Source organism: Caloenas nicobarica, chromosome 1, assembly GCF_036013445.1.
Source record: "Caloenas nicobarica isolate bCalNic1 chromosome 1, bCalNic1.hap1, whole genome shotgun sequence".
Classification (NCBI taxonomy): Eukaryota; Metazoa; Chordata; class Aves; order Columbiformes; family Columbidae; genus Caloenas; species Caloenas nicobarica.
In genome coordinates, this window is record NC_088245.1 from 83,926,065 (window position 1) to 83,952,510 (window position 26,446).

The 26,446-nt window shown below is 42.2% G+C and overlaps 1 protein-coding gene across 5 annotated transcripts in view; it reads right to left on the minus strand.

Moving 5' to 3' along the window:
* Window positions 1-10,668: 10,668 nt before the first annotated feature.
* The window catches only part of BPGM (bisphosphoglycerate mutase), a 39,719-nt gene continuing 23,941 nt past the window's right edge, over window positions 10,669-26,446 (minus strand). For 4 of the 5 annotated variants that reach the window (XM_065626979.1, XM_065626977.1, XM_065626980.1 and 1 more), the window contains exons 2-4: window positions 25,901-25,993; window positions 23,060-23,715; window positions 10,669-14,491 (exon numbers count right to left, since the gene is read on the minus strand). In XM_065626979.1, coding sequence (XP_065483051.1) covers window positions 14,313-14,491; window positions 23,060-23,660 — 780 coding nt within the window. In that variant the 5' untranslated portion in view covers window positions 23,661-23,715; window positions 25,901-25,993 and the 3' untranslated portion in view covers window positions 10,669-14,312. Of the gene's footprint in view, window positions 14,492-23,059; window positions 23,716-25,900; window positions 25,994-26,105; window positions 26,123-26,446 lie in introns of those variants that run through there. The other variant, XM_065626981.1, reaches the window with a different exon arrangement.

The window sequence follows — 26,446 nt, forward strand, 5'->3', positions numbered from 1 at the left end:
CCCTCTACCAATTTTTTGCCTTGTTTTATGTGGAAAACAAGATTGTCAATCATGCACCATGTCTGGTGTTTCTGATACAATTTGAACCCCCTTAAGTTCCTGCAAGGGTAGAGGATTCACAAGTTGGGTCTATTTACCTCTGATCTTAATTTCTAGCTTTGAACTTCATGGGAGGAGAACAGAAAAGAGACCAACTCAGGAGATACATTCTCACAACATATTTAGAACATATTTACAACAGAGAAAAATCTTAGCAAATCTCAGCAAAAGAGGTCAAGCAAGCACGATTCGATTGACTTTCTATAGAGCCATCTGTCTTCCCTTCTGTTGCTCAAAAAAAGTGGTACTTCTCCTGGCCAGGAGGTACTTAGAGAGTAACTTGCTCAGTTGCTTTTATTTGTATTTATCTAGCTATATTGAAAAATTACAAGAAATAAATCCTCCCACCTTCCTGCACGTTCTTTTCAGCTATTTTCCATGTACACACAGGAACCCGCCACTCCTGGAAGCATCCTAGCCCCTTCGAGCAGACGGCAACAGTTCCATGAACACCAGCAGCAAAAAATGCCTGCAAGACTTTTTAAGGGTCTTCTCATTCCCTCCATGTTGGAGAAACAAATGGGACTCACAGCTTGACTGGAAGACCAATAAAGCCATTATTTGAGCTCAAGGGCAAAGCAAGCAAGTGCTAACGCTCATGAGAATTTTGCCAGCTCTGCTCCCTGATTCTTCACCCCAAAGGTGATGGGATAATGCTCAGGGAGGGGAAGCAACTGGTATTACTGCTATGGCTGGCATAGTGTAAACACTTAGAAACCCTGCACTGCCAAACTAGAAGTTTCTAATATATAAAATGTAAAATTGCATATGCCATTACATATATGCATATATACAGATAACCGTTACCTCCTTTGACATTTTTCGTGCTTGTTCTCAGTCCAGGTGGGAAAAAAAAAATCCTTTGAGTTTTAAGAAATCAAACTGGCTTCTGGTGGTTGGGGAACGTGGAGTGTTAAAAAGCTTTGTTGTTGTTTAAAAAATAAAGTTAACTCTTTTTCACTTAAAAGAACATCAAACCACTATGTGCAAACACACCAAACCAGGCAATTTTAATGGAGTAACAATAGTGTATTCAGGATGTATGGTTTTCCTTTACAATTACTGTTATACTGTAAGACAGATTGTATAATTTTATATATGTGTGCACTCATACTGTAGACTAGAATTTTCATTTCAAAAATTTTTTAGCACTCAATATCTAGAAATATTAATCTGAGAAGAAAGCCTTATAAACTGTAAGCTTGCAATTGTATCATTTGTTCTCTCAGGCTTACAAAGAGACCTAAGTATAATTTTCTCTTTCCATCATATGTTTAGGTCACTGGATGTCTCATTTAGTGGTGCTGTGCATGTGGCAGCACTGCCATACAGGTTTTCTGAAATCAAAAGATCCAGAGTATTATTGGCCCAATGCTGAAGACTCACCTCCAACTTTTAAGAAGTTGCTCATAAGGTCACATCATGGATTGACACAGGATGGTTTGCGAATGGTTGTTCTTTAATGTCTGGTAGGTATCTACCATCTCCCAAAACCAAAATCACTAAAGAGACGATTGAGACATTGCTGTAAGGAAGACTGAAGCTTTCGTCATTTGAAATCTCTCTTACCCGAATATACACAACAAACACAAACTGCCACTGACAGGCTCAGCAGCATAAAGGACGCAGTTCTAAAAGGATCAATGGAATGAGGATTGAGCCTTTATTTATCAGATGCATCCAATTACACTGACTGCAAAGAATTTATTGGATGCTGACATTAATACTGTGAAATGTTTTACAGTTACAATTACATCAATGAAAACATTAATACACTAATTTCCTGAGTAAGTTTTACGTACTTCAAATGGTTTGAGCTTGAGAAATGTAACTGAAAAAGCATAACAAATACGTATTTCTTGGTGGTTTGCCTAGATTTACTATGCAGCTGAAATCTAGACCCTGGTCAAATGATTCTTTATGGGTATTGGTCATAGGTCTTTCCTTTTTACTTTAATTTCCTGTTACATTTCTATTTAGAATTTGAAATTGTCTGTCCTGAGAATTTCCCTTGTGGTTGCTCTCATTTAATCAGAGAAATTCATGTGGGCATTTTCTAGAAACCAAGTATGCATGTCTGAACCTTTTCTCAACCGTTCAGATTACAGCTTTCAACACCAGAATTCTGTAAAATATTTAACACTCTGATAATGACAGAAAAGAGCCCAGTTCCCTCCGCCTTGACCCGTCTCTCCAGCAGGACCTGTTGGAGACTACAGCAGATGAAAACCAAAGTCTTGTAAAGCATTTGACTTTCTAAGAAAAAATGTGGGTCTGTTTCTCTCCTGAGTCACATGATATTTACCCCAATGTAATTCTTCTGACTTGTGTAATCGCAGCCTGAAACCAGGAGGAGAATCATGTCTCCAACATGTCTTTTGACACTGTGGGTTTGCCTGCACTGCAGCTGAGGAGCAAGCACAGAACAGCAGTCTGCACATAGCCTCTCAGGGTGTTTTTGGGCGAAGTATGAACCCACGAGACATGCTGGAAGCTGGCCCCATGGCCCTGGATGGGGTGGAAAAGAAACTGTGAGACCAAGTTTGCTGGGTCATCGTCTTTATGGACAGCAAAATCAAGCTTTGGGGCAGATGACAAAATAGAGCATAAACATACCCATCCATGGGTTTGTTTGCATGCTACATTTATCACTTATAAAAATCAACTCTGCAGCTAAGAAACCAGGTCTGATCAGGCAGGGTGATACAGGCTTCTGCAAAATGCATGCTAAATCAGATCTAGTCACACAGGAGCTCTCCAAGTTACCTCAGAGAAGTAATAGCATGAAGCCACCATTAATCTCACCTAAATGAAAAGTCTAAAACAGGTCTGACAACTCACATCCTAAAAAGGCCTGTTACTCTCTCTTGTCAATAAAAGGAGCCAAGGGAGAACCTTGCAGAACCTTGCTCAAGCGGGGATATTTATACTGCAGACATGTACAAGGAGGTGAGGTAAAGCCTGTCCCATCAGTCCCCCTTGGTAAAGAAAACAGTGATATCAGGAACATGCCATGAAGTGCAACAACAGGTAAGAACTCTTCCTGCAGATATAACTTTGTATCACAGTTGTTTAAATCTAACTTGAAAAAGTGCCTGGTCATATGCAACAGCATTACAAAGACTTGTGAAAATGATCTTCATGCCTCTTGCAGAGCTGGAAGTGGTCAGACTGGCCTATTGCAGGCTGGTTTCGGACATTCATTTACTTTTGTAAACGAACCCTTGAAGAGATACTTGGCTGGTACCTACAGCATGATTCTACCAAATGCAAATGTAAATCACCACCAAAGATTTCTGACCTTTACTCTCTACAACTTGTACATTGTAAATGCTTATAACAGTTCCTGGAGTAAAAACAAGCAGGAGCACAAATACAGTAAATACATAGGCATTTCTTCATCTTGGCTCCAGGTTTCTCAGACTCCTAGGGGCAGTCTGTGTTGTCTCCTGCAAATCCCCCCTCAGAAGAAGTCCCCCTGGAAAGGATCACTGCCCGCAGATTATTACCACGCAAACAAACAGCGCTCCATGCCAGAGCGCTGCAAGCAATAGGAGGGGTCTGTCCACAGGGATCTCTACTGCCAGAGCTGGGGCCCACGCCACTGCAACAGGGAGGCACTGATTTTGGTAGCAGAGATGGGAAATGTGGACATTGGCTGTCTCCTGTCCTGCTCACTACACCACAAAGCTCTTTCTTGCACTATCCACTTATTTACAGGGGCCCAGAAAAAGTTCTTTTTGCTGACCCTGAGCAGCAGTACATCTGCAGACTGGGTAGCTGTTGAGGTGACCATAGGGTGGCTCTGGCAAAGCAAAGGCCACAGTGGCAATTGGGGTGCCAGGGCCACATGCACATGGGTGATGGGGCAGGGATCTCTATTTTAAAAACAAATCAATCTTTTAAGCACACATAAAAACAAAGTGCACCAAACTGCTGTAAACATAACATGGAGCAGAAATCTCAAGCTTCCTCAGAAACCTCATTTTATTACTCAGAGCTCCATTAGGTGAATGACCAGGCTAGAATTTAGGATTATTCATGCTTTGCAATGTCTAGTCCTCTTCCTGTCTGTCCATTGGGGCTGCTGTCTTTAAGGGCACTCCCAGGAATCTAGAAAGAAACATGCTGACAAGATATGAAGGTTGTGTTTCATTGTCTGCTGCTTTATTTCCACACCCAGAGGAAAAAGAGTCTGTGGAGAGCCTGGTCCTCTGACTTCTACCATTTACTGGAAGCAAAACAAGGACCAGGATACCAGGATATAACAACCCAGGTGAACACAGCAAAACATGAATGCAAAGAGTCTGCTATTGCATTTTCAATCAGGAGTTCTGTTGTCATCAGTGGACACATTAAACACATTAGGGCTGTTTGTTTTGCAACAGGACTGCATGACGCAGGCTCTTCCTTGCCTCATCCTCCTCTCGTGCTGTCTCAGAGCCGCACAAGATCACGTATTCACACTCTCTGCATCCAGTTAGACAACTCTTCAAGTGACCTGGTTTTTCAGAAATGCTGATTTCAGTGGAAATCATTGTAACGCTTAAAAATAGGGACACTGAAGGCAAACCTATTAAGCACCTTTTGAACCAAGACCAACCAACCAGGCTTTGTGAAACCTTTTCCTTCATATCCATGAAAACCAAATGCAAAGCTACATAAAATTGGAAAACAGACTGCACAGTGTTTTGAGAGCTCTTAGGCTTAACCATTTGGGAGTACAGGCATATCTAATATAGCACCACTAATATTTCAGTAACCAATTTTTCCCTTCATTAACCAATTCTTCTTCATTCCTGGCACACTACCCTTGGACCCTAAAGGAATTAATGTCAAGTGGTGTCTGCAAGTAAACATGACACTTTTGTAGGGACATTAACAAAAGACCTGATCCATGAGGTGATGAACAACCACAAATCTCACCAGTGGTGGTGGAGGCACAAACTGTTTGTCAAGTCACAGCAGCAAAAAATCATTTGCCATGTAGCGCTGCTGAGCCCACGCACAACAGAAATGCACTGCAACAGCCCATCAGGTCATAGCACCCTCCTGCTGCACCCAATTGCTCCCGCTATGCGAGTGGTTCCACTGTCAGCTACGAAAAACTGCTGGGCATGAGCAGGAGAGAGAGCTTCACTGCAGTAACAGAAAGAACAAAATGAGCAGAGAAAAATTAAGAGGAAAACAGGTCACTTAATGTTTCATGTGGGTGGGTTTTTCCAGTTGAAATACAAAAATCCTCATTTTCCCCTGTGCATTACAGGAATGCAGACAGGACTGTAAAATGCAAGACACGATCCAGCTGGAAATCCATACCTGGGTACAGCATTTCTCAGGTTTTTTTGGATACGTCTGCCTCTCAGACCTATTCCACGCTCCACCATTTCTCCTCCCACCTAAGCACCTCTTATAAACAGCTCTGAAACTAGTGGGGCACACTGCTGAGGAAGGTGTCATGGAGGTATGCTGCATGGGAGCTGCTGGAGAAGGTACTATGTGGTTGGATGTAGGACTTCAGGGCAGGGCCACATCAGGGGATGGGGCAGAACCATAAGGCTGCAAAGATATGAGAAATATAGTAGCCAAAGGGGTCACCAAGAGCCAGGTGGCAACTCTTCTCCTCAAACAAACATGAAGGACCATTGAACAAGTCTTCTTGTCATATATTGGAGCATCTTGGCTCCTAATGAAAGTGGCACAGCCATGAGGCCACAAAGCTCTGAGGTCACCATTTCACAGATGGGAAAAATAAGTCACCTGCCTGTGATGAGGTGCCTATGGGAAAACTGAATCCACAACTTTGAATGAAGTTCCAAACCCCCTAGCCTATCATCCTAACGAATAATAATTTGCTTACAGAATTTAATTATCTTGCTACACGTAAAGCCATAGCTTTTTTTAAGAAAAATAAAAAAGTAGAATTCCTGTGCTACAGAAAAACTGCATTGATAAATCATATATTCTAGTTAATTCCCTGACAGAAGCCTCAAAATTCTTTTTTGGTCACCTTTCTTAACAAATCAAACCCTCAAAATCATATATTCTGATACTTTGGGGAAGGTAAGAAATTAAAAGGGTACTTGATGTGCCTGAAATTTCAGTTCGAATATCTATTAAATAGAAACACCGCCCAACTTCAACTGCAAAACGTACTTGTACTTTACTTCAGCTAAAACTACAAACTTTGCCACCAAAACACATGAGCATTTTATAGGCAAATTCCAAAATGAGCAAAATGAACCAGCTCTATAGATCAAGAGTGCTAATGTGGTGATCTCACTTCCTACTTTACACACAGCACTTTAGAATAAGGAATTCAGACATACTAACGTGAAACCTACATAATGCTGTGACATGAACAAGGATATTCAGAGCATAGGATTGATCATAATATAACGTAGTTACAATTTTTTTTAGAAAAGTTAGAGAAATGAAAAATAAAAAACAATTTATCCATTTATATATGCATTAAAAGCCATGTGTGTTTGTAATCATTATTTGTAGATGTCTCTGGCTGCCAATGCACATTACTTAATATTAAAATGTAGCTCATCTACTAGATAAACCAGCACGTGATTGGGATCAGATCAAGCCCAATCTGGCATCAGGGAGACTTCAAATTATGAAATGTAGGAGAAAAAAAAAATGAAGTTTACCTGTAAATAAGAGAAGGCATGCAGTTTTAAAAGGAAAAGGAGTATTTGGCCTTCTATTACTAATAATCACTGTGTAGGTACCACAGTTATCCCCAATACTGTGATGAAGTGATGAAACAACAGTTCTTAGATCTTCTCGGAAATCTATCAGCAGCCCACCTGAAGGATTTACAGCTTCCTAGAAGGCATTCCTAGCTGCTGGCTGCAGAAATCACTTGAGCCAACCACATGGGAGAGCACAGAATGCAAGATTTCTAGTATTGGAAGAAAGTACTTCTCATCTCAGTGGGTCACCCAAGGCTTTCATCTGGGAACACGAGACCTGTGAAAGTTTATTCTTCTTTCTTTTTGCTTGACAGAAACAGTTTCTGAACTTCATAAAATTCAAATTTGTGTGTGCACATGTACTTCAAAAAACATTCATTTACAGGCATGGGTTAAGTATACAGCAAGTGCAAAAACAAAGCTCCGGAGTTTTGTAGTACTAACAAGCACTTCTCACACTAACAAGTTAAGGAAGGCAGAGATATTTGGGCTTGCGGTACAAGACTGAATTTGCTTTGCTAGCATCTTTTTCTATCCGCTACACCTACAGACTCACTCTGCTTGGATAAGCCATGTCAGCCAACATTTTTCAAGACGTGCAAGGGGGGTAGGTCCAGACTTCCTGCCTTAAAGCTCAATTTGAAAGCATGTAAAATGCCTATAAATTTCCACAACTACTGATGGGGAGGAAGAGGGATACTTTTGTACAGATTTTTCCAAGGGACTGTGTATCTGAAATCAGATGCCTGAAACCAGGACACCTTTCAATTTTTATTATTTTTTAAGATTTATTTGGCATTTGCTCATTGCTGAGCTCATTTTCTCATGCAACATTGACTGCACCCCCCACCTTTCCTGACACAGAATTATTAATGTCCTATCACTGACCAGGACTGTGGGCTTTTGAGGTTTTTTTGCAGACTGAATATCTTTCTGCAAATAACCAGTCTTGCTGCTATTGAATTTATCTGGTCAAGTGAAGCTGCTGATGCAAGATAAAAATGGGACTAATCGACAGTCTGTACAAGTGACCCAGATGATGATTGCAATTTATTTTACACCAGAACTAAGTCACTTTCACACCATTTGTTAAACTATAGGGCAGCACTGGCAGAGATAAAACGTTCTGCCTTTCAGGAGAGCTTGATTATGCCTTGCTATCCCTATATGCACCCAGGAATGTAAAAGTGTTCCTCTTTTCCCGCACATACTTACCACAACGCACTTGCTCCACCTGTTGTCCACTTGCATTTCTGCAAGTCCGTCTACAGTTGCAATTTGTGTAAGAACCATTGCTTCGTCTTTAGGGATAGTTATGGATCTTTATGCCTATTTGCTCACTCCTAGCTTAGCCAGTCCCACTGCCTTCTGTACAGACCCTGGAAAGCACAATCAGCAGAGTTTAGGAACAGCTGAAAAGCCACAGATCTGAACTAGAGAACTAGATCAGCTTTAATCTTAGTAGACTAGAGTTACTGAGAGCCTGACAAGCACCTGCCAGGAAAGTAGGATTCACTAGGTGATTGACTCAGCAAAGCATCCCCAATTTAGATTATTGGATTACTATCAAATGCACATTCCTCCTTTCCAGCACTTCTGCTAGGATAGCACCAGGAACAAGGAGGAAAAAAAAACAGTCTTTAATGGAAAGAGACAGGCACTTCCACTAAACAGCTCTGGCAGCATCAGGGTCCTCTGATATTCAGTCGTGCTGCTTGCTCCTGAAGGCTGGAAATGACTGACCTGGAAGATCGCAGCAAAGCACAGCTTGGCTTGTCTGAGGCCAACAGCAACCAAAACTTAAGCATCTGCTGACACTGGGCTCACACTGCTTTTCTAGAAGAGATCATTTCTTTCACCTAGTTAATGCAAGTGCTAGACAGAAGATGGGGAAACAGCTCAAAGTTACATACCATACTGATGGGGAATTGGAAGAGAGTTGAGAAAAAACAACTACGTTAACAAAGCATATGCTTGCAGACACAACACTTCTAATGCCAGGGGTCCCATTAGGGCCACAACTGCTTTCTGGAGCCTGATAGGGTAATTGCAGCATCTCTGTTGCCATCTCTGACTGAGCTATGGGTCAATGCCCCCTCCTTTCAAAAACAGTAATCAGAAGTCATCTCCAGGACACGTTATTGCACTGAGCTTGCTTTCATAGCACAGCAACATCCATAGTCTGGTATCTGGTGCCCTCCCCTGCTCTGTCAGCATAATGTGAAGAGCAAGAACAGGGAGCCTCTTCCACCTCTCCCTGTTGCCTCTGCAGAGTGGGGACACAACATCCCTGCTAAATTCTGCTAGAATAGCCACAAGGCGGCCCAGGGGCTGACTAACAGGCTAACAGGAGTAGGAGGAAGAAGCGCACTGTCATAGCCAGCTGCCCTCTGTGTGATGCCGAAGTCAAGTTCCCTTTTGCATTCACCCACCTTCAGAACCTTTGGCCACCATAACACAAGGAAGAGTCAGCAACACCTGTTTGGTACCGGTCTCAAAGGCGGGGGGGGTTCCTTCTCTCCAAACCCTTCTGCAGTCTCCATTCAAATCACTAGACTCTGTTCCTGCAATAGCTCTGAGCTTTCCTGAGCAGAGTTGTCATTATATCTGCTTTCTTTCCCACCCTTGGGAATTTAAGGCCCAGGGCGAGGGGGGGGTGTGGCCAGCACAGAAAACAGACAAGGCAATTGCTAAGTGCCATTTATTATGAACATTGAGAACTGGCAGCTCTGAAGCAGAGTGACTGCAAATTTGTGGAGGCAGAGCTGGATTGGTTTGGTATTCAACTAGCACTCAGACACCTTCCATCAATACCACAGAGTTTAAGAAAACAAAAAGGCAAGTGCAAACACTGAAAATGTGACTAGACAGACAGTCTCTCCTCAGGGTACGCAGACCAAGCTGACCACAGCAAACTCCCTTGCACTCCCAACATTTTCTAAACAAAAAGGTACGGAGGACTCTAGAAAGCCAGACTTTAGATGATGTTTTTCCCAACACAGGCAACAATAGACATGACTCAGGAAGAATCTAAGGCATAACTAGGGCAGAATTTAGCCAAGACAGAGCTAAGTACAGAAGGTGACTGGGGGAAAGGTAGGGGGAAAACACACCCTAAAACACCAATACAACTTTAGATTGGCTGACAGCACCCCCACATCAACTGTAAAATGTTAAATATCAACATACAAACACTCAGACTGAACTACTCATTTCCCACACACCCTCAACACAATCATAAGACCACTTTTTAAAAAAAGTCAGTTTCTTCTGTACACTCTTGTTTTGAGCCACAGAGTTGTGTCTTCCCCATTTCTACCCGAATATTCAAAAATTTTTAGGACCTTTATACTGCCTCTTATTATCCCAGTACCCAAGGCCTTCTGTGTGAAGGTCAGTAAACAAGAAAGTCCTCAGCAGGCTCCCAGGTCCTTGCACTTGTCATCTGAGTCACAACTCAAGTGTCCTTTGGAGAGTGAAGGGGTTGAATTTGCCTCCAGAAGCTGCAATTTTAAATACACCATCAAAAAGTAATGCTTCTTAATAAGAAGAAAAGCAAGCATGGGAAACACTGACCATTTGTTTAGATCCATTGTTCTGGAACTAAATGTTTAATATGCTGTTCCTATGCAAATGCTCCCATGATTTCAAAGAGCTATGTATTCACCTCCAGCCCAACTTCTTACATGTAAACATGAGGCACTGTTTGCTCTAACACTATTTTAACCCAACTGACTGCATGATATGTGATCAACGACTGCTTGAGGAGTTCTTGGTGCCTTGAAGGTCACAGTTTTATTTGCCTGTCAGCCCTGGAAGGGATACAAAGGAGAAGGGAGTAGAAGGAAGAAAGACTGAAGCCAAGTTAAATTATATTTCAGGTGAATTTATTGACTTAGAGAACCTGCCAGGTCCACCATATTTACAAAGGTTTTCAAGAGTATTCTACAGCTATTACTGCTACTGAACAAGTTAAAAACGCATAAACAAACCAAATCAACCACATCCATGTTGTCAACTGTAGAAACACTGGTTACCTTACAGGACTTTGAGGTATACTCAATCAAACATGGGGAAAATGTTTTCCAATTGCTGATCTCTAAAACCACTAGCAAGATCCTCATTTCTCCCTCTGATGTAGCTATGCCTGAAGATCAGGCTTGCTAATGCCACTGTTGATGGAAGCTGGTTTCTGTTCTTCAACATACGTGTTTTATGAATCAGGACTTTAATTAGGCGGCTATTCAGAAGCAAGCATTGGAAGGTGTTAAAATAATCTTGAAGAGAACAACAAAATCCCCAGTTGGTTCCATTTGATACTTTGGCAAGATAGTATTGCTGCCAGATGTGCATGTAAAATCTTGTCATCACTTTGGAGTCACAAGCAAAACAAATGAAGTCAAACTTCCCAGGGCACTGTTGCTATTCATGTCTCAAGCAGCACTGTAGAAAGAGTGCCATCTGAAAACACATTGCTTTTCTTACTGTCCAGGACACTTGAATGGCTGTTTTCAGTCAATTTTATCCATTCAGCTGCAAAAAGAAATATTCATGCTCTCTACATTTCACTCCTGCACCTTACCATTCCCCACTCCATCCCCAGAACAGATCCTTAAGTCTCCAAGAGAAAAGGAGAAGAGACCATATATCCCAGTTCATCAAGGTTTGTTTCCAAGTATATTCCAGCTGCATCTTAAGTTCTGAAGAAGTTCTACATTACAACACCACAATGTCAAAGGGATATGGACACTGACAGCCAAGGCCTGTATGCCCACGCATCTGGATGTGTGCAGTTCCCACTGACAACAGGTGGCTCTGCTTGCCTTGTTAAGAAGTCCACAGTAACTTTTAGTTGAAACTTCACACATTATTGAATGTTTCAGGAAGAACCTGATCATTGATTGCCAGTGGCTTTCCTCAGGGCATTGACAGGTGAACATTCGCTGATGAGTCTAACTCCATAACACTGACTGGTAAAGTATCAACTAAAATTCTGAGTTACTCTATGCACAGAAAACTAAAAACCCAGAAAGGAATAAGTCAGTATCAAATAGAGTAGCTGGAAAGGTGTTAATAGTTTTTCAGACAAAGAACACCAAAATATCCTTGCTTGTACAAAGCAAGAGTAAACAAAGCTGGTAGGTTTCAAAGAGAAACGTGTAACTTTGCTCCTACTGCAAGGGCTACAAAAACAAAACCAAAGAGAAGCCCAAGCATCATTCATACAAAAGAAACTACCATCTAGCAAGAAGTCTTTTATGGAATACGTGCTACACTAATGCAAGCCAGGATCAGACCTGGAAAGCCTGCCTCCATAGAACAGGGAGACTGTCAGAGACACACCACACAGTCACACCGCCCTCCTCAAAAAAAAAAAAACCTTCTCAGTTTTGAAGTGAGCTACAGAGCTGCTCTCTGAAAAGCAGCACCTACTCTAGAATTTTAGAAGTTTATACTTTTATACCTTTTGCCTAGGGGGGCAAAAAGGCCAACAACATCCTGGCTTGTATCAGAAAGTGTGGCCAACAGGACTAGGAAAGTGATCATCCCCCCCATACTCAGTGCTGTTGAGGCTGTACCTCAAATACTGGGTTCAGCTTTGGGCCCCTCACTACAAGATAGACATTGAGGTGCTGGAAAGAGTTCAAAGAGCAAAGCTGCTGAGGGGTCTGGAGCAGCTGAGGGAATGGGGCTGTGTAGCCTGGAGAGAAGAAGGCTAAAGGGATACCTTATCACTGTCTACAACTACCTGAAAGGAGGTTGTTGGTCTCTTCTCCCAGGTAGCAAGTGGTAGGACAAGAGGAAATGGCCTTAAGTTGTGTTAGGAGAGGTTTAGATTGGATATTAGGAAAAGCTGCTTCTTGGAAAGGGTTGTCAGGCATTAGAACAAGTTGCCCAGAGAAGTGCTTGAGTCACCATCCCTGGAGGGGCTAAAAGATTCAGATATTCTTAGGGACATGGTTTAGTGACTGTGTTAGGTTAATGGTTGGACTCTATGATCTTGAAAGTCTCTTCCTACCCAAATGATTCTATGAGCCCATCATACCAAGGGAATTCTCATCAACTTATCTTGATATTTGAAGCTGGACCATGCTGAGAACACATTTGGCTCAAACGCTACATACACAAGTGCCACCCATGTTGGTAACTGTGGTCAGAATCCACACACTCAGATGTTGAGACACTGGGTCAGATCTAAATTTAAGTAACAGTTTCATATTTGCAAGTAAGGTTACAGCAAATCTTCACAAATGGAATTATCCTGATGCTTGTGTACATAAAGAAAGTATCAAAACACCATACATGCTATACACCACCTAACCAGTGTGAACTGTTCAAATCTAGTGCCAAACACAACAGCAAGGCCACATTCGGCAGGAATCAAGTTATGACTGTGAGGAGAGTTTTACAGAACACTTTCAGGTATGGCAGAATGTCCCTCCCTACCAGCATGATGGCTGAATGAGCTGCACCCAGTAACACTTCCTACATGCCTTATGCATCTCTTCCAGCCCTCCAGAGAAATGGATACAGAGAATGCCACAGTGATATTGCTGTGGAACATATTTATCAAGAGATCTTTGCAACTCAGGAAAGCTTAGAGGGAGATTCTCCCATATCCAGTTTTACTGAGGTAACCAGGAATTACTCTAACTTGAATAAGAGATGATCAAACCTCTAGTACATGTTACTTAAGTGTTTCAAAGCTATTCAGGTCACTAATAAGTGATAATTTAAACAAACATGAAACTTTTGTGCTTAGTTTGTGGATTAAAGTCCAAGTTAAATCCTATTATCGCAAGCCAGCAAAAAGTGGTCATGCTAGGCTTTGCAAAGATGGAAGAAAAGTAATTCCTTCTAGATTCCTTAAACAGTGTAATATAGTGTAACGAAAGACAACTATGGTAACTATAACAGTCTGAATATCACTACAAAATTCCCCTCTGGGCCATGAATTGGCCTTGGAAGACTCAAAATTACAAAGGCAAAGAGTTGTACAGATAAATGTGTCCTGAAAGACCAACGGAACTCCATCCAGAACAAGTTGTCATGGCCATTGACATAGAAGAATCATACTGGATAACTGTTACCTGGTACCATTTTATCAGGGAGAAAGTTTTAGTGCCTATAACAACCTGAATTTAATTAGTCCAGTAAGCTGGTGCTTTTTCCCTTAACATATGAGGACTGATCGACAGACACCAGTAACATATTCCTTTATTTCTGTACCAGGCCACCCTCAATCCTAGATCTGGGGTAAACTGCCCTGCAAGTTTTAATTACCTAAATGATCTCTTGACTTCATTTTCTCAGTATCCATACCCTCATGCTGAGATCTAAATTCCAGCTTTTGAAAGGCAGAGCATTAATCTACCACCTGAGACTCAACAACTGTACCTTCCAATTATTTAATGCTTGAAATTGAGACTTTCACACAGTGTAACCTAGCAGTCATACATGAATCATCACTTATTACCACACTTTGAAAACAGCTGTGTTAGTGGCATTTCACTTCTCAGCAGATTTTACTTTCCCTTGATCTTCCACTTTTTTGATGGCAGCTTGGATAGCTTCCTGATCACCCAGAAACTGGTGAGGGCCCAGAGGGTGCAGATTCTCATCAAGTTCAAGAAGTACAGGCACACCAGTGGGAAGAGTAACATTGATGATGTCCTCATCAGAGATACCTGCCAAAGAAAAAAAGAAAGAGTTACATATAGTGAACAGCTTCCCAATTGTCTATCTAGCTCAGCCTTATTTCTGAGATTATCTAGTCTTAAAACAGTTAAGGACATGTCCCAGCCTCCATCAACACCACCAGCTACTCCAGGGTCAGTTCCCAGCTAGACCACAGCTTGGTTAGAGCTTCAGGAACACAGCTAAATAAGGGAATTCCCATCAAGATGAAGACAGTTTCTTCAGTCTACACATGTGACATAAACAGGAAGATATTGCCCTGGAGACTATGCCTTTCCTTTAATACTCCATTGAGGACAATAGGCTCTCCTCCATATCTTCCTAACTTACACACCACAAAAAAAAAAAAGATTAAAGTCCACATGTGCTACTCCAACATGAAACAATCTCTGCTAAGTAAACAAACAACCTCTTTAAAAAGGCAAGATACCAAGGTTACTTTTCCTCTTAAGTTTTCTCAGCAAAGTTTCTCACACAAGCTGTCTTAAATAAATCAATATTTAATTCTTCTAGTGTAATGACCACTGTTTGCCCACATCTGATTTCTCAAAAGCAAGTTTATAGCATCTTGCTTACAGCACTATTCTCAGAATTACTTGATACAGGGTATTCATTTCCACTTTCAAATAAGGGAGAGGGGAAGAAAAGGTAGAAAGTCAACTTATACAACTAGGAGTGTTTTCCTTTATTTTTCCACTTCACTAAAATAATGTGTACCTGGGAAGAAAATTTTACCCAGCTGTGCTTAAATAAAATATTCTGGAGCCCTAATCTCAATGAAATTACTGATTATTTTTACAAACAAGTCTCTAAAGCATCCAAGTGAATTTTGAAACCAAACCTCTTAGTGAAGTCACCACACGAGGTCTAAATAGTTGCATTAAGCAGCAGTGACTGCAAAGATATTACTCCTCAAAACTTTCAGGTGAAAAGAAAGCTAGTGTCATTCAAAGTGTCAATATTTCTTTTTTCTCCCCTTTTTAGAAACACTGAGGTCACAACAGCAGCCTGCTGTTGTAAAGCAGGACAGCTTCAAGTAATTCATCCTTGGAAAATGCACACAATCAAGCTTCTAAAATAATGACATCATAAAGTAGATCAAGGTGCATGAAGAAAACATCCTCTTGAGCAGCTGACAAAACAGATGGTTCTCAGAACATATGGGTGCAAATTTACCAGTGATTTTCACATTAAGGAGAAAAGCAGAGCCAACATATTAACAGGAAACCCCAAAGTCAAGCCACTCAGCAACAGTGGGATGGTAACAGGTCAGAAAAAACAGAACATGATTCTCACCTCATGATTAGTTATGCCCCAGCCCAGAGACTACACAATCATGCAACTTTTGCAGTGACCTGTTCTTGGTTTGATCAGGTTAAGTACTTGGTTCAGCTGTAGATTTGCCCTGTATTTCAACAGGGCATGGAGCAAGAGAAACAGACAAACCCCTGCAAGAAGCTTAAAGCTTGTTACATATTGAGCCACTAGTTCATTAAAAAAGTCATTCTGTCAGTTTAAGCAATTCCAGTATACAAAGCATAAATAATTCACCTGTTGTAGGCAGCAGAATCCTAGACCTACAGAACAGTGCTCAAGGAGTATCCAAGATTTTACGACCACACGGAAATCAATGGGAAAGATAAAGCGTGTGTGCCTGGCAAACAGACTCAGTTCTGAAGGACTTCAGTTTGCAAAACAAGCAGCCATCCTGCCTGAGCTCTTCTTTGAAGGATTCTTAAACATATTAGAATTTAATAACATAGATGTCACCATGTATCCACAGAGAATCTGGCCCTAGGAAGTGTTCTGCCCAGCTCTCAAATTCAATGTCCCAGACTAAACCATTCAGTTATACACAAAGCAGATGAGGTCATGCAGGAGAATTTAGGCAAACCACATATGTGGTCAGGAGCCAGGATATTTAAAGGTTTCCTCTAAAGACAGATTAAAGAAAACTAGCAGTAGCTACATGGATTCAGAAATGCATTTTACTGTTTTTACAGAACACAAAGTGACCACACCAATGTCAACTAGTATTGATTTGCAAAGCAAAACAGTGCAGTTGAGGATAAACAAGCTGCAGCAGGGATGTTGGCTTTCTCCTCAGGATTTTTCCTCACACGGAAATGTTGCCTCAGAGCCAGAAGGCTAGAAATGCAAGTTGAAGTCAGATGAAAATCCTAAAGAAGCAATAGTGTCCTGTTGCTTTATTTCAGCGCTGTTACTGTATTTGTATAGTATTTCTGTTCTTTGAGAAGCAAGAAGCTGACCAGGCTTGTCACATAAGCTACTCAGTTGCAGACAAAATGCACACAGAAACCTCCCCACCCAGCAGGCTAGGAGGACAGTAAAGAGATCTCATCCTACACTCCAGCCATTGCAAGCACAAGCTAACTGCTATCCAGTTACTTCATGTGCTGTAACTATAGCCAAGTGACCTTTTCTTGCACTTTATCTGAGCTGGCCTGTGTCACAACCCTGTCCTATCTCACAGGAAAGAAGGGTGAAATCAGGGCAAGGACTCAGCTACCAACTACAAGGTGCAGTGGGAAATAAGACCATTGAAGCAGCAACGCTCTTCCATCCAGTAAAATACTAAAGGCTAGGTCTCAGCACTGCTGAAGGGCACTGTGTTCCTGAAACTAGGCTTTCCCTGAGAAGGTTTAAAACTAAGGTCCTACCTACTTCCAGCCATGAGAACCCACAGACATTACTGAAGTCCTCAGGACATCTTCCTCAAGACTGCAGATAGAATGCTGACTGGGAAACTACATTCCTCAAGTGAACATTTTCCATGTCTTCTCTCCTGAACACCTGTTAAACACTGTTGCTTAATAGTAGCTGTATAGCAGAAAGCAGTTAGGTACATGAACATTGTAAGAATTTGGTACGGCACTTATTACAAAAAAAGACCTTTCAAAATCCCATTCAGAATTCTCTCCCAGCTCACTTATGCTCCCTTTAACTGAACTGAGTGATCAACCAGAGACCAGTAATGTATCTTTACAAGTTTAAGAATTCACCTTTACCCAGTAGCCCATGAAGTGCTTTGAAAGACTTGCACCCTGGGAAGTCCTACAGAAGCAAATCCCTTCAAGCTCAATTTTGAGCACCTACAGCCAACTTCAATAAGGGCTGTCAGCTTCTCCTTCCCTCTCACCTGTTCTTGCCAAGTTCCTTCCTTCTATTCTTGTGGTCAGAGCAAGACAAAAAGCACAACAGCTACTGAGAATGGCTACACCCCTCCTCCCCTGCACATCAACTACACTTGAGGCCAGATGATTCATCCAACAAAACACACAAGATCATATGCATAAGTTCAGCCACAATGGGCTTGTTCTAGAACTGGTGTTTTGTAACTGAGATGCAAATCAGGTCACAGCATCCTTCCCAGCAGCTTACGTTTTCATACACTGAAGCTTTAGCCTAAGTAGTTAAATATTCAGGGTCAGATTCTGCCCTCCCTTCAGGCTGACAGAGGACCTAGCTTCAGCAGGGGAGAGAAGTGGGCACAGTGTTAGAGTCTGGCAATTAACCTTTACAGAATGTTAGCTTACTGTGCAGATTTTAAGGAAAGAAGGAAGATGATGAGTGGGCTACAACCATGGCTGCAGCGTATTATTCACATTTGTTTCACCCTTATGTCTGCCAAGATGGTGGGGAAATGTTGGAGGGACAGCCTTGATGCTGTAGGAGCACTGCTCAGCAGTAGCCAAAACACTGGTGTGTTACCAACACCTTTCTGGCTACCACTACAAAGCACAGCACTATAAAAGCTGCTATGTAACTCCATCTCAGCCAGACCCACCACAGTGTCATTACAAACAGTTCCTGATCGTGGTTTGACTTTGACTGTGGTCATTACTGAGGCCATCCCAACATGAGACCGTGTAGGAAAGCAAACCATGGATCTATCATATTCCCATGCAGTAGAGAAATCCAGCCTGCCTTAAATTCTTCAAGCAGCCTAAAATTAAATAGGCTGAAAGAGGCATGAGATTTGCTGCTACCAGCACTAGCTGTTAGCTGTGGCATTAGGTGAGAAAGTCCCAGAAGGCTTCAGTAGAGACCCAAGCTGCACTACCATCACCAGGAGCTCAAGACAACACCATGACAGTTGTCTAACCATGCAACCCTGGAGCCTGCCAGCACACAAAATACCACTGGACAGAGCTCTGGGAAAAGGTTTCCATCACTTGCTGAAGCACTATTGAGAGTCCCTCAAGCCCAAGTCTGTGGGAACCAGCCACTAACATCTCATGTCTGAAACATTTCTGTACCAGCCGCAGCTCCTGGACAATCTGTTCCAGCCCTTTTGCACTATCAGACACTTGCCATCCCCTTCCCTGTGCTGATTCAAAACACCAGCATGACAGAAAACTACCTGCTCCTTGCTGTTTCTTGCCAGTTTACAGGCAAAGTTAACTTGCAAAGAGACCCAACAAGCTCACAAGAAATTAGCAGCAAAAGCACAGAGCAAAGACTGGGCTGAATGACAGGGTGTGCAAGACTCATTTCAGCAGCCTTGAGTTGTTAGATCTCAATGCGGTTTCTCTAACTGCCCTCAGACACCATAGTCACATTAGTATATCCTTAAGAAGGTCAAGCAGCAAAATCAGCAAAATAATCTTACTAGGTAGGCCTCATCACACAATCCACACCAGGACTCACAATGTGTACCTCCAGCATCTAAACTACAGAAATACTGCACAAGTATCACAATCACAGTAATGCAAAAAAGTAAAATCCTGGAGGGTGCTGCTCTCCCTGCTCACCAGCTGGCAAGACCAGCATCAGGCCTTCCCAGTCATCACATTCTGCCTGCAAGCCCAGGTCCAGAGCTCTGTCCCAGCTCTGTCACCACAACCACACAAGCTAAGTGGGTGCAACATCTGCATCTTTCTTCAGGAGACCAGGTAACTCCTCCCCTCTACTTTTTACCCTGCATATGACAAGACTCAGTGACCACCACACCATATCCAAGAGATGGCAACTTTTCAACAGGGAGGAAATTCTAGAGTCAGGCCTTCCATAAGACCTTGTCTTGAGGTACTTTACACCAGTCCTCAGGGTTAAATGGCCAGGAGGGAAGAAAAAGCTGGGACAGCCCATCAATCCTTATACCACTTGCCTGCTAAGTCAGTCCATTAGACTTGATCTCCATATAGTTCAACAGAAACAGGGAAAGCTGGTCACAACTATTACACTAATGTTGTCTTCATGATGGGACACTGCTAAGAGGGTCTCAAGCTGGAGTTCTAGTTATTAGATAAAACTACTCCTCCTTCAAAGAATTGCTAAAATTACCTGTAAAAAGAGCCTGTGCCTCTAGGATGCTTATTTCAGATTTTAGCAACTGATGCTTTCATAATCAATATGATATTTCAGCATCCAAAAGCAAATTTATCAAACCAGTCTGATATGGTTACATTAGATACCCTCCTCATTAACATCTTGTTCCCTTTGCTTTTTCAATGCACCAGAGATGCTATACTGGGAAAGAAGGTCTAGAGACCTGAGTTACAGGGCATGATCCATACCAATAAGTGTCACAGAACAAAGCAGTTAAGTTATGGCAAGAGATTTCTAGCAGCAAGCACAAGACTGCTGCCTGAATAAAAAAATGTTACTTCTAAAGAGCCTTCCCAACCCTAACAATATATAATGAAAATTGTCCTCTTGCTCTGCCAATTTTCAGTTGTGCCAATGATTCCTAGTATCACCACATACATCACCTGAAGATGATGCAAAGGATAAGTGCTCTGAAAGGTCTGGATAAGCTCACTTACAAAGACTTAAAAATTTGGTGTCAACACTATCTTTGACAGGATTGCACAAACAGCTACACTTGCCCTTGGTTGCATTTATCAAATTAATAGGGATTATCTAGAAGAACACAGCCCAGCATCCCCACTGGACACTAACAGCTTACAGCACAGAGGTCTTCAGCAGCACCCCTTGGAGAAATGTCAGTCAGCCCACGGGACAGCAAAACAAGTTCTCCCAGAAGCTACTGTTTCTGTCCTCACATGCAAACCATGGGAGATCCTACAGACATTTCATATACCTTAATGAGGTCCACTCTGAGGACTGAGAAAAGAAATCCAAACCCACAGTCAAAGCCTTGTTATCCTGACATTCTCTCCCTCTGATGATTTGTGTGCAAGTAGAATGCAGATCCACATTTCAAGCTCTTTACCAATTACTCATAACAAGGAAAAAATTCAGATTCAGAGAACTGCAGGCCTGTTCCAAAAAAATACCTCCCTGAAATGGTAACTTGAAGGATACTCTGAAGTCTTTCTGAAAAGACACTAAATTTCATACTGAAAGAATTAGAATTGCTTCATCAGATCAAACTGAATTAACACACATTCATGTTTACTGCCATGTAAAGTTTCTGAGCTACAGTCTCCAGGACTAAATTATCACTACGACTAAGACATCCAAGCAGTTATGTAGGATTGCTGCTTGAGGCATTTGGAGCCCAATTTTCTAAATGCCAAAAAAATGGCTCCAGCTAAGATAAAGGGGCCCAGAAACTTCCACTCAAGTGCATGACACACTAAGTTTGTCAAAAAGAGTCCACACTAAGTCCAACTCATAGCAGGTGCTCTAAGTACAGTAGATTGACAAACTAAGCAGTGTTGACTCAAGTCAAACTCCAGCAAGGTTCCAGAGCAGCTCACAACCTCTCAGGAGAAAAATGGAGAGACAGTCAGCAATGTAGACAAGGAACCTCTTAGATCTGGCTAGATATAGGCTGGAGTTCTGGAGAAAAAAAACCAAACACCACACACACAACAAAAAACACACCACACAGGGGTCCTAAAGCTCTGCTCATGCCACCCTGCAGACCAGCTCTGCAGTAATCCAGATCTCCACTGTAAAAAGGGCAGAAGAGGCCTGTATCTGACAACTACTCCTGTGTGGGAGCTGATGGACGGTCCTCAATAACAAAATTAGATCCTCTGCAAAGGATTCCTCACATTTCCCTATGTAACCACCTGTCGGGAGGGACAAGGTATAGTGTAAGACAGACAAGGAGACACAGCTCTATTTTTCTTTGCTTGAATGTGTGCAGCTCTTCAAGAGTTATACCTAACAGATTGTCCCAGAGAAAAGCTTTGCACTTGCCATGACTTACACCATTCTTTCCGATCTCAATGCAGCAAGGAATCCAGCCATATTAACTTTAAAGTAACCTTTAGCAGTCACTCATGCTGTCAGTTCTAGCCTTGGTGCATGCCTTTGCAGAAAGTGGACCAAGGTTTCTGCTGAAACTGTTGTCGGCTTGCAGCAATTCACCCCCAAAGGGTTTGCTTGGCCAACATGGTTTCATGGAACTGGTTCAGTTCTTTGAGGAGGTCAGGGGAAACACCATGGTTTCAAGTCTCCCTGCCCCTTTTTCCTTTGTAATTCTTTAAGATTTCATGCATTGTTGACAACAACCCTGACGACAGTGGAACAGATAAAGCAGCCTTCCTCCTTCCTCCAAGCTGTGATCTGTACCACAGAATTCAGAGCCTCCGTAGTTACAGAAGTCACTTGTACATGCTTATTCCCTGGGATTTTAACTACACCTAAAGCATCAGCTATTCTGACTGTTCTAGCATGCCTAAATGCAAAAAGTGCTCAGCAGAGTCAAAGCTGCAGAGGCACACACGAGAAGGTTTTACTAACTAAAAAATTGAGTGAATGCAATCCCATCTGTGCATACCTGCAACTACACCTCTCATAGGCTGTATTCATAGAAGTATAATCACTGAATTCTATTCTACCCACAGACAAAAAAAAAAAACCCACACCAAACAGTCCATCTTCCAGTTTAGGATGACCTAAACTAGAAGACATGTCATTAAAGAAGAGGCAGAGGGGAAAGAATCTAGCAGTGACTCAAAGTTAAATCACATCCTTTTCAAGTCCCAAATAAATAAGCAGCTTTATGCTAAGCTACTAACTTAGCTGTTTCTTGGTACACATCTTCTATATTGGCAAATACAGTATTTGCATAAGCTTCAGCAAGTTCCTAGTCTCTGCAGAATTCCCTGTCACAGCATCTTTAAGTAAAGAATTATCAAGAATGAAGACTCAGAAGCAACCTACTACAGTAACAGTTGAGAATGTCTTCCACATCCCAAGACAAGCACTTTATTCTGCTGTGTTACGACAATGCTTGTTTAATGAACAGATTATGACTTCAACCATTCTGACAAAGCAGCTGAATAAACCCAGAAATAGTTAGAGCCTTGAGAGTTTGCGTCTATATAGGCCAACTGAAGTTAGTTTGAATACAGTATTTTAAAATGAGCAGCGAGAAACAAGGGGAAGGTACCTGGCTTTTCTCTTAACTACATTAACCTACCTAATTCTCTTCCCCTTCTGCATGCCCCAATTTGGTTTCTGTTCCTATAGGCCAACTTCTTACTTTCTCCCTGGAGACCACAGACATCAAGTGTTACATTGCCCAGATACATAAAATATGCTACAGAATAAGATGTAAAGCTGTAAGCAGTTGAGTAAAGAGCAGAGGGGAAGGTTAAAAGGAAGACCCTTACCTTCCACGTGCTTCAGCAGTGCCCTGCTGCTGTTACCATGAGCAGAGATAAGGATCATTTTGCCACTTTTCAGTTCTGGCACTATCTTTTCATTCCAATAGGGAAGGAGTCTATCAAGCACATCTTTTAGACTTTCAGCCTTTGGCAGATTATCCTGAGAGACATCACTGCATTTATATCGGCGATCATTGTATATCTCTTCATAGTAAGGATGAGATTCAGTTATGGGAGGTGGGGTAACATCATAGCTTCTCCTCCATATTTTCACTTGCTCCTCCCCATGATTCAGAGCCATTTCTGCTCTGTTGAGACCAATCAGTGCACCATAGTGACGCTCATTCAGTCGCCAGGAACTCTGAATGGGGACCCACTCTTGGCCCATCTCTTCCAGGATAAGCCATGCAGTCTGGATGGAGCGGCTGAGTACAGAGGTGAAGACGAGGTCAAACTCAAAGCCCAGCGCTTTAAGGTGTTTGCCACAGTTTTGAGCTTCCTTTATCCCATCACTGCTCAGCTTCTGGTCCACCCAGCTGCAGAAGCGATTCTCCTTGTTCCAGGCTCCTTCCCCATGTCTTAAGAGAACAAGCCTATACTTAGCCATTTTGGTTGCAGCTTAGCACAGATGACAACTGGTCTGGCATCTAATAATGATGCATCTGGACAAAGACATGAGACAGATACATCAAACATCCCATAGATAACGCATTACAAGTAGTTAATACAGCAGCAATGAGTAGACAACTATCAGAATCAAAACAACCAAAGAAATAAGTGTCTGCTGAGTATATTTCTACTTTTGCAGTCTCCTGGCTTTGAACTCCTTCCCACTCTCATGCGGGAGGAAAAGCACCATCCTCCACCCAGCTTGCTGCAACTGGCCCACTTATACAAATCTGCTACTATTCAATTGGTTAAGCTGTTCCAGCCTACAAATTCCCCTCAAGGGCTTAAGCAGAGCCTCATTCAGTAGCAGCTCCCAACCAGAAAAGCAGACCCCACCCACTGGTGAACTTACAGAGGTGAAACATGGAGCTCAAGCTTGGAATTGCTGCCTAGACCCACACCGGCTCCAAGGAAACACAGGCACAGACAGTAGTTGTGATCCTTAGCCAGGGCAACTGAGGAGGAGGGCCACAGAATTGGATGTGGCAATACACAGGACCTTATTAGCTTTCCTCAAAGGAGAGGTCACCATAATCATGTTCTGTATAACTTATTTCCTCACATGTCTATATCATCCTGTTAGTTATGCCAATCTGTGCTAGATTCTTCCCCAGGCCACGTCCTCCATCATTCCTCCACACTCAAGTGCCTCCTTTCTCTGCTCCTGTTTACTAAGCAACGCCACCCCTGTATTGTCTTCAATGGGAGATGGATTTTAACCACTCACCCAGGCTTCTGCAACATGGCCAAAGATCTAGAGATTGTGTGATGCCTGAAAGGTCCATCTAACAGCACTGCAACTCTGAAAGCCCCACCTGATCACTCTGACCTGAGGTGTCACAGAGTAGATAACAATGCACAGAACCGAGGCGGGGGGGGGGGGAGTAGAGGCGGAAAGAAAAATACAACTCCCTGCACTGGAAAGACTGCTGTATACTCAAACACTTAGTGCTCTCAAAACTATGGACAGTGCAAGACTGACTTGTGCACACACAACTTTGGACTTGATTTCCATATGAGACATGCTTATAGGAGCTCACATCATCTCAAATCAGTTGAAGCTGCTCTAATCACATTCCAAGTCTCCAAGTGTCTCAAATTCAGGCCCGCTGTAACCCTGAATTAGCTCAGTAGGATGGGTCAGACCCACGCACTCTGGGTTTTGGGAAGCAGCATTCGTTTTCGCTGGATTTTCAAAACGTATATAGAAAAGTTGAATTCATTAACAGCCTCAGTAATTTGATCTCAACCATAACAGCAGCTTAGTACTCCCACAGAAGACAGTTTACATCACACAAGGACACTACACAACACCTCCCCTGCTCTACCTTCTGACTACTGGTACAGCTCAGGATTAAAATGCATTTGAGGACTGACAGATTTTTTTTTTTTAACAGAATATCAGGAGGTATTGTCTGACACAGAATAGACAGTTGGTAAATACAAAATAAAGTCTTCTGTCACTTCATGCAAAGGAGGCATGAACTTTATGTCAAACATCTCAGACAAGACTGCCTGCACGTTCCACTTTTTCCACTCACAATCAATTGCACACTAAGCAAAGAAATGAATTATTGTTAGGATTCCAGTGTCATGTCACATCATATACAATGCTAAACTACACCCTTAAAGATCCCAGGTTTACAACAAAAAGGAGTATAAGATAGCATTTCCACCTCAAGCCAAAGTAATCCTTCGCCAGCATCCCATAGATATGATTAACCATTGCAGCATGTCCACAGCATGAACAACTACATAAACCATAGCCCCATAAAAAGCTCTCTGCAGATACCTCGTTGTTCAGATTAATTGACTGTATTACACACAAGAACAGATTACATAATTTACAAAACGAAATTATGATCCAATATAAAATAACAAGACCCAACAATAGGGGGAATGCATGTGTTCACACATGTTCCTCGTTGAGTACTTCTGCCCAAAACCAATAAAAAACTAAAATATAGCAAGCAAACAAAAAGATTCATACAATGACCTAAGATCATCTGGGGGAACCATAAACTACAGTTCAGTTATATAAAAGATCAGGCAGAATCACTATTCTCAAACAAATTTAGAAAGGACTGGCAGACACAGGCTTGTTTAAATATCACACTGCTTATGGAAGCATTTAAGCTAGAAAGCCTTAGAGCAACACATGGAAATAATCCTACTCACCTTTCCTATGGCAAAGGAGCAGCCTACACAAATCCCAGCATAAACTCAGGAGCTGCTTTATACAGAGGCCACCATACACTCTTGGTTAATTACCTGCAGGAAGAGAATAAACATCAAGTGATCACACAGAAAGAAACCTCAAGTGCAAATGGTTATGCCAACCATCATTTGCTCTTTGAGCTGTAAGAAAATAGAGCGCACACACCCCTTGTATGGGCTGGGAAAGCTACCAATTTCCTTCTCCCAAAAAGATGCATATGCACAGCTCCTGCATTTCCAACGAGGGAAAGTTTCTTGTCTCCCAGATGCCCCAGGATATCATTTGCTCCCCAAGATTTGTTTAGACCACAATTACCATAGCTCTAGCACACAGAAATCTACCAAAAGCTCTGGGACACAATGGAGGATACAGACAGCAGACTTGGATCCAGCACAGAACAGAAACACAGAGCCCCAGCTCGGCACAGAAGGACAGGGCAAGGTGCGCAGGAGAACACAATACATCGCCAGAGCTTTTACACAAGCACAGTTTTAAGGTCTAACTGC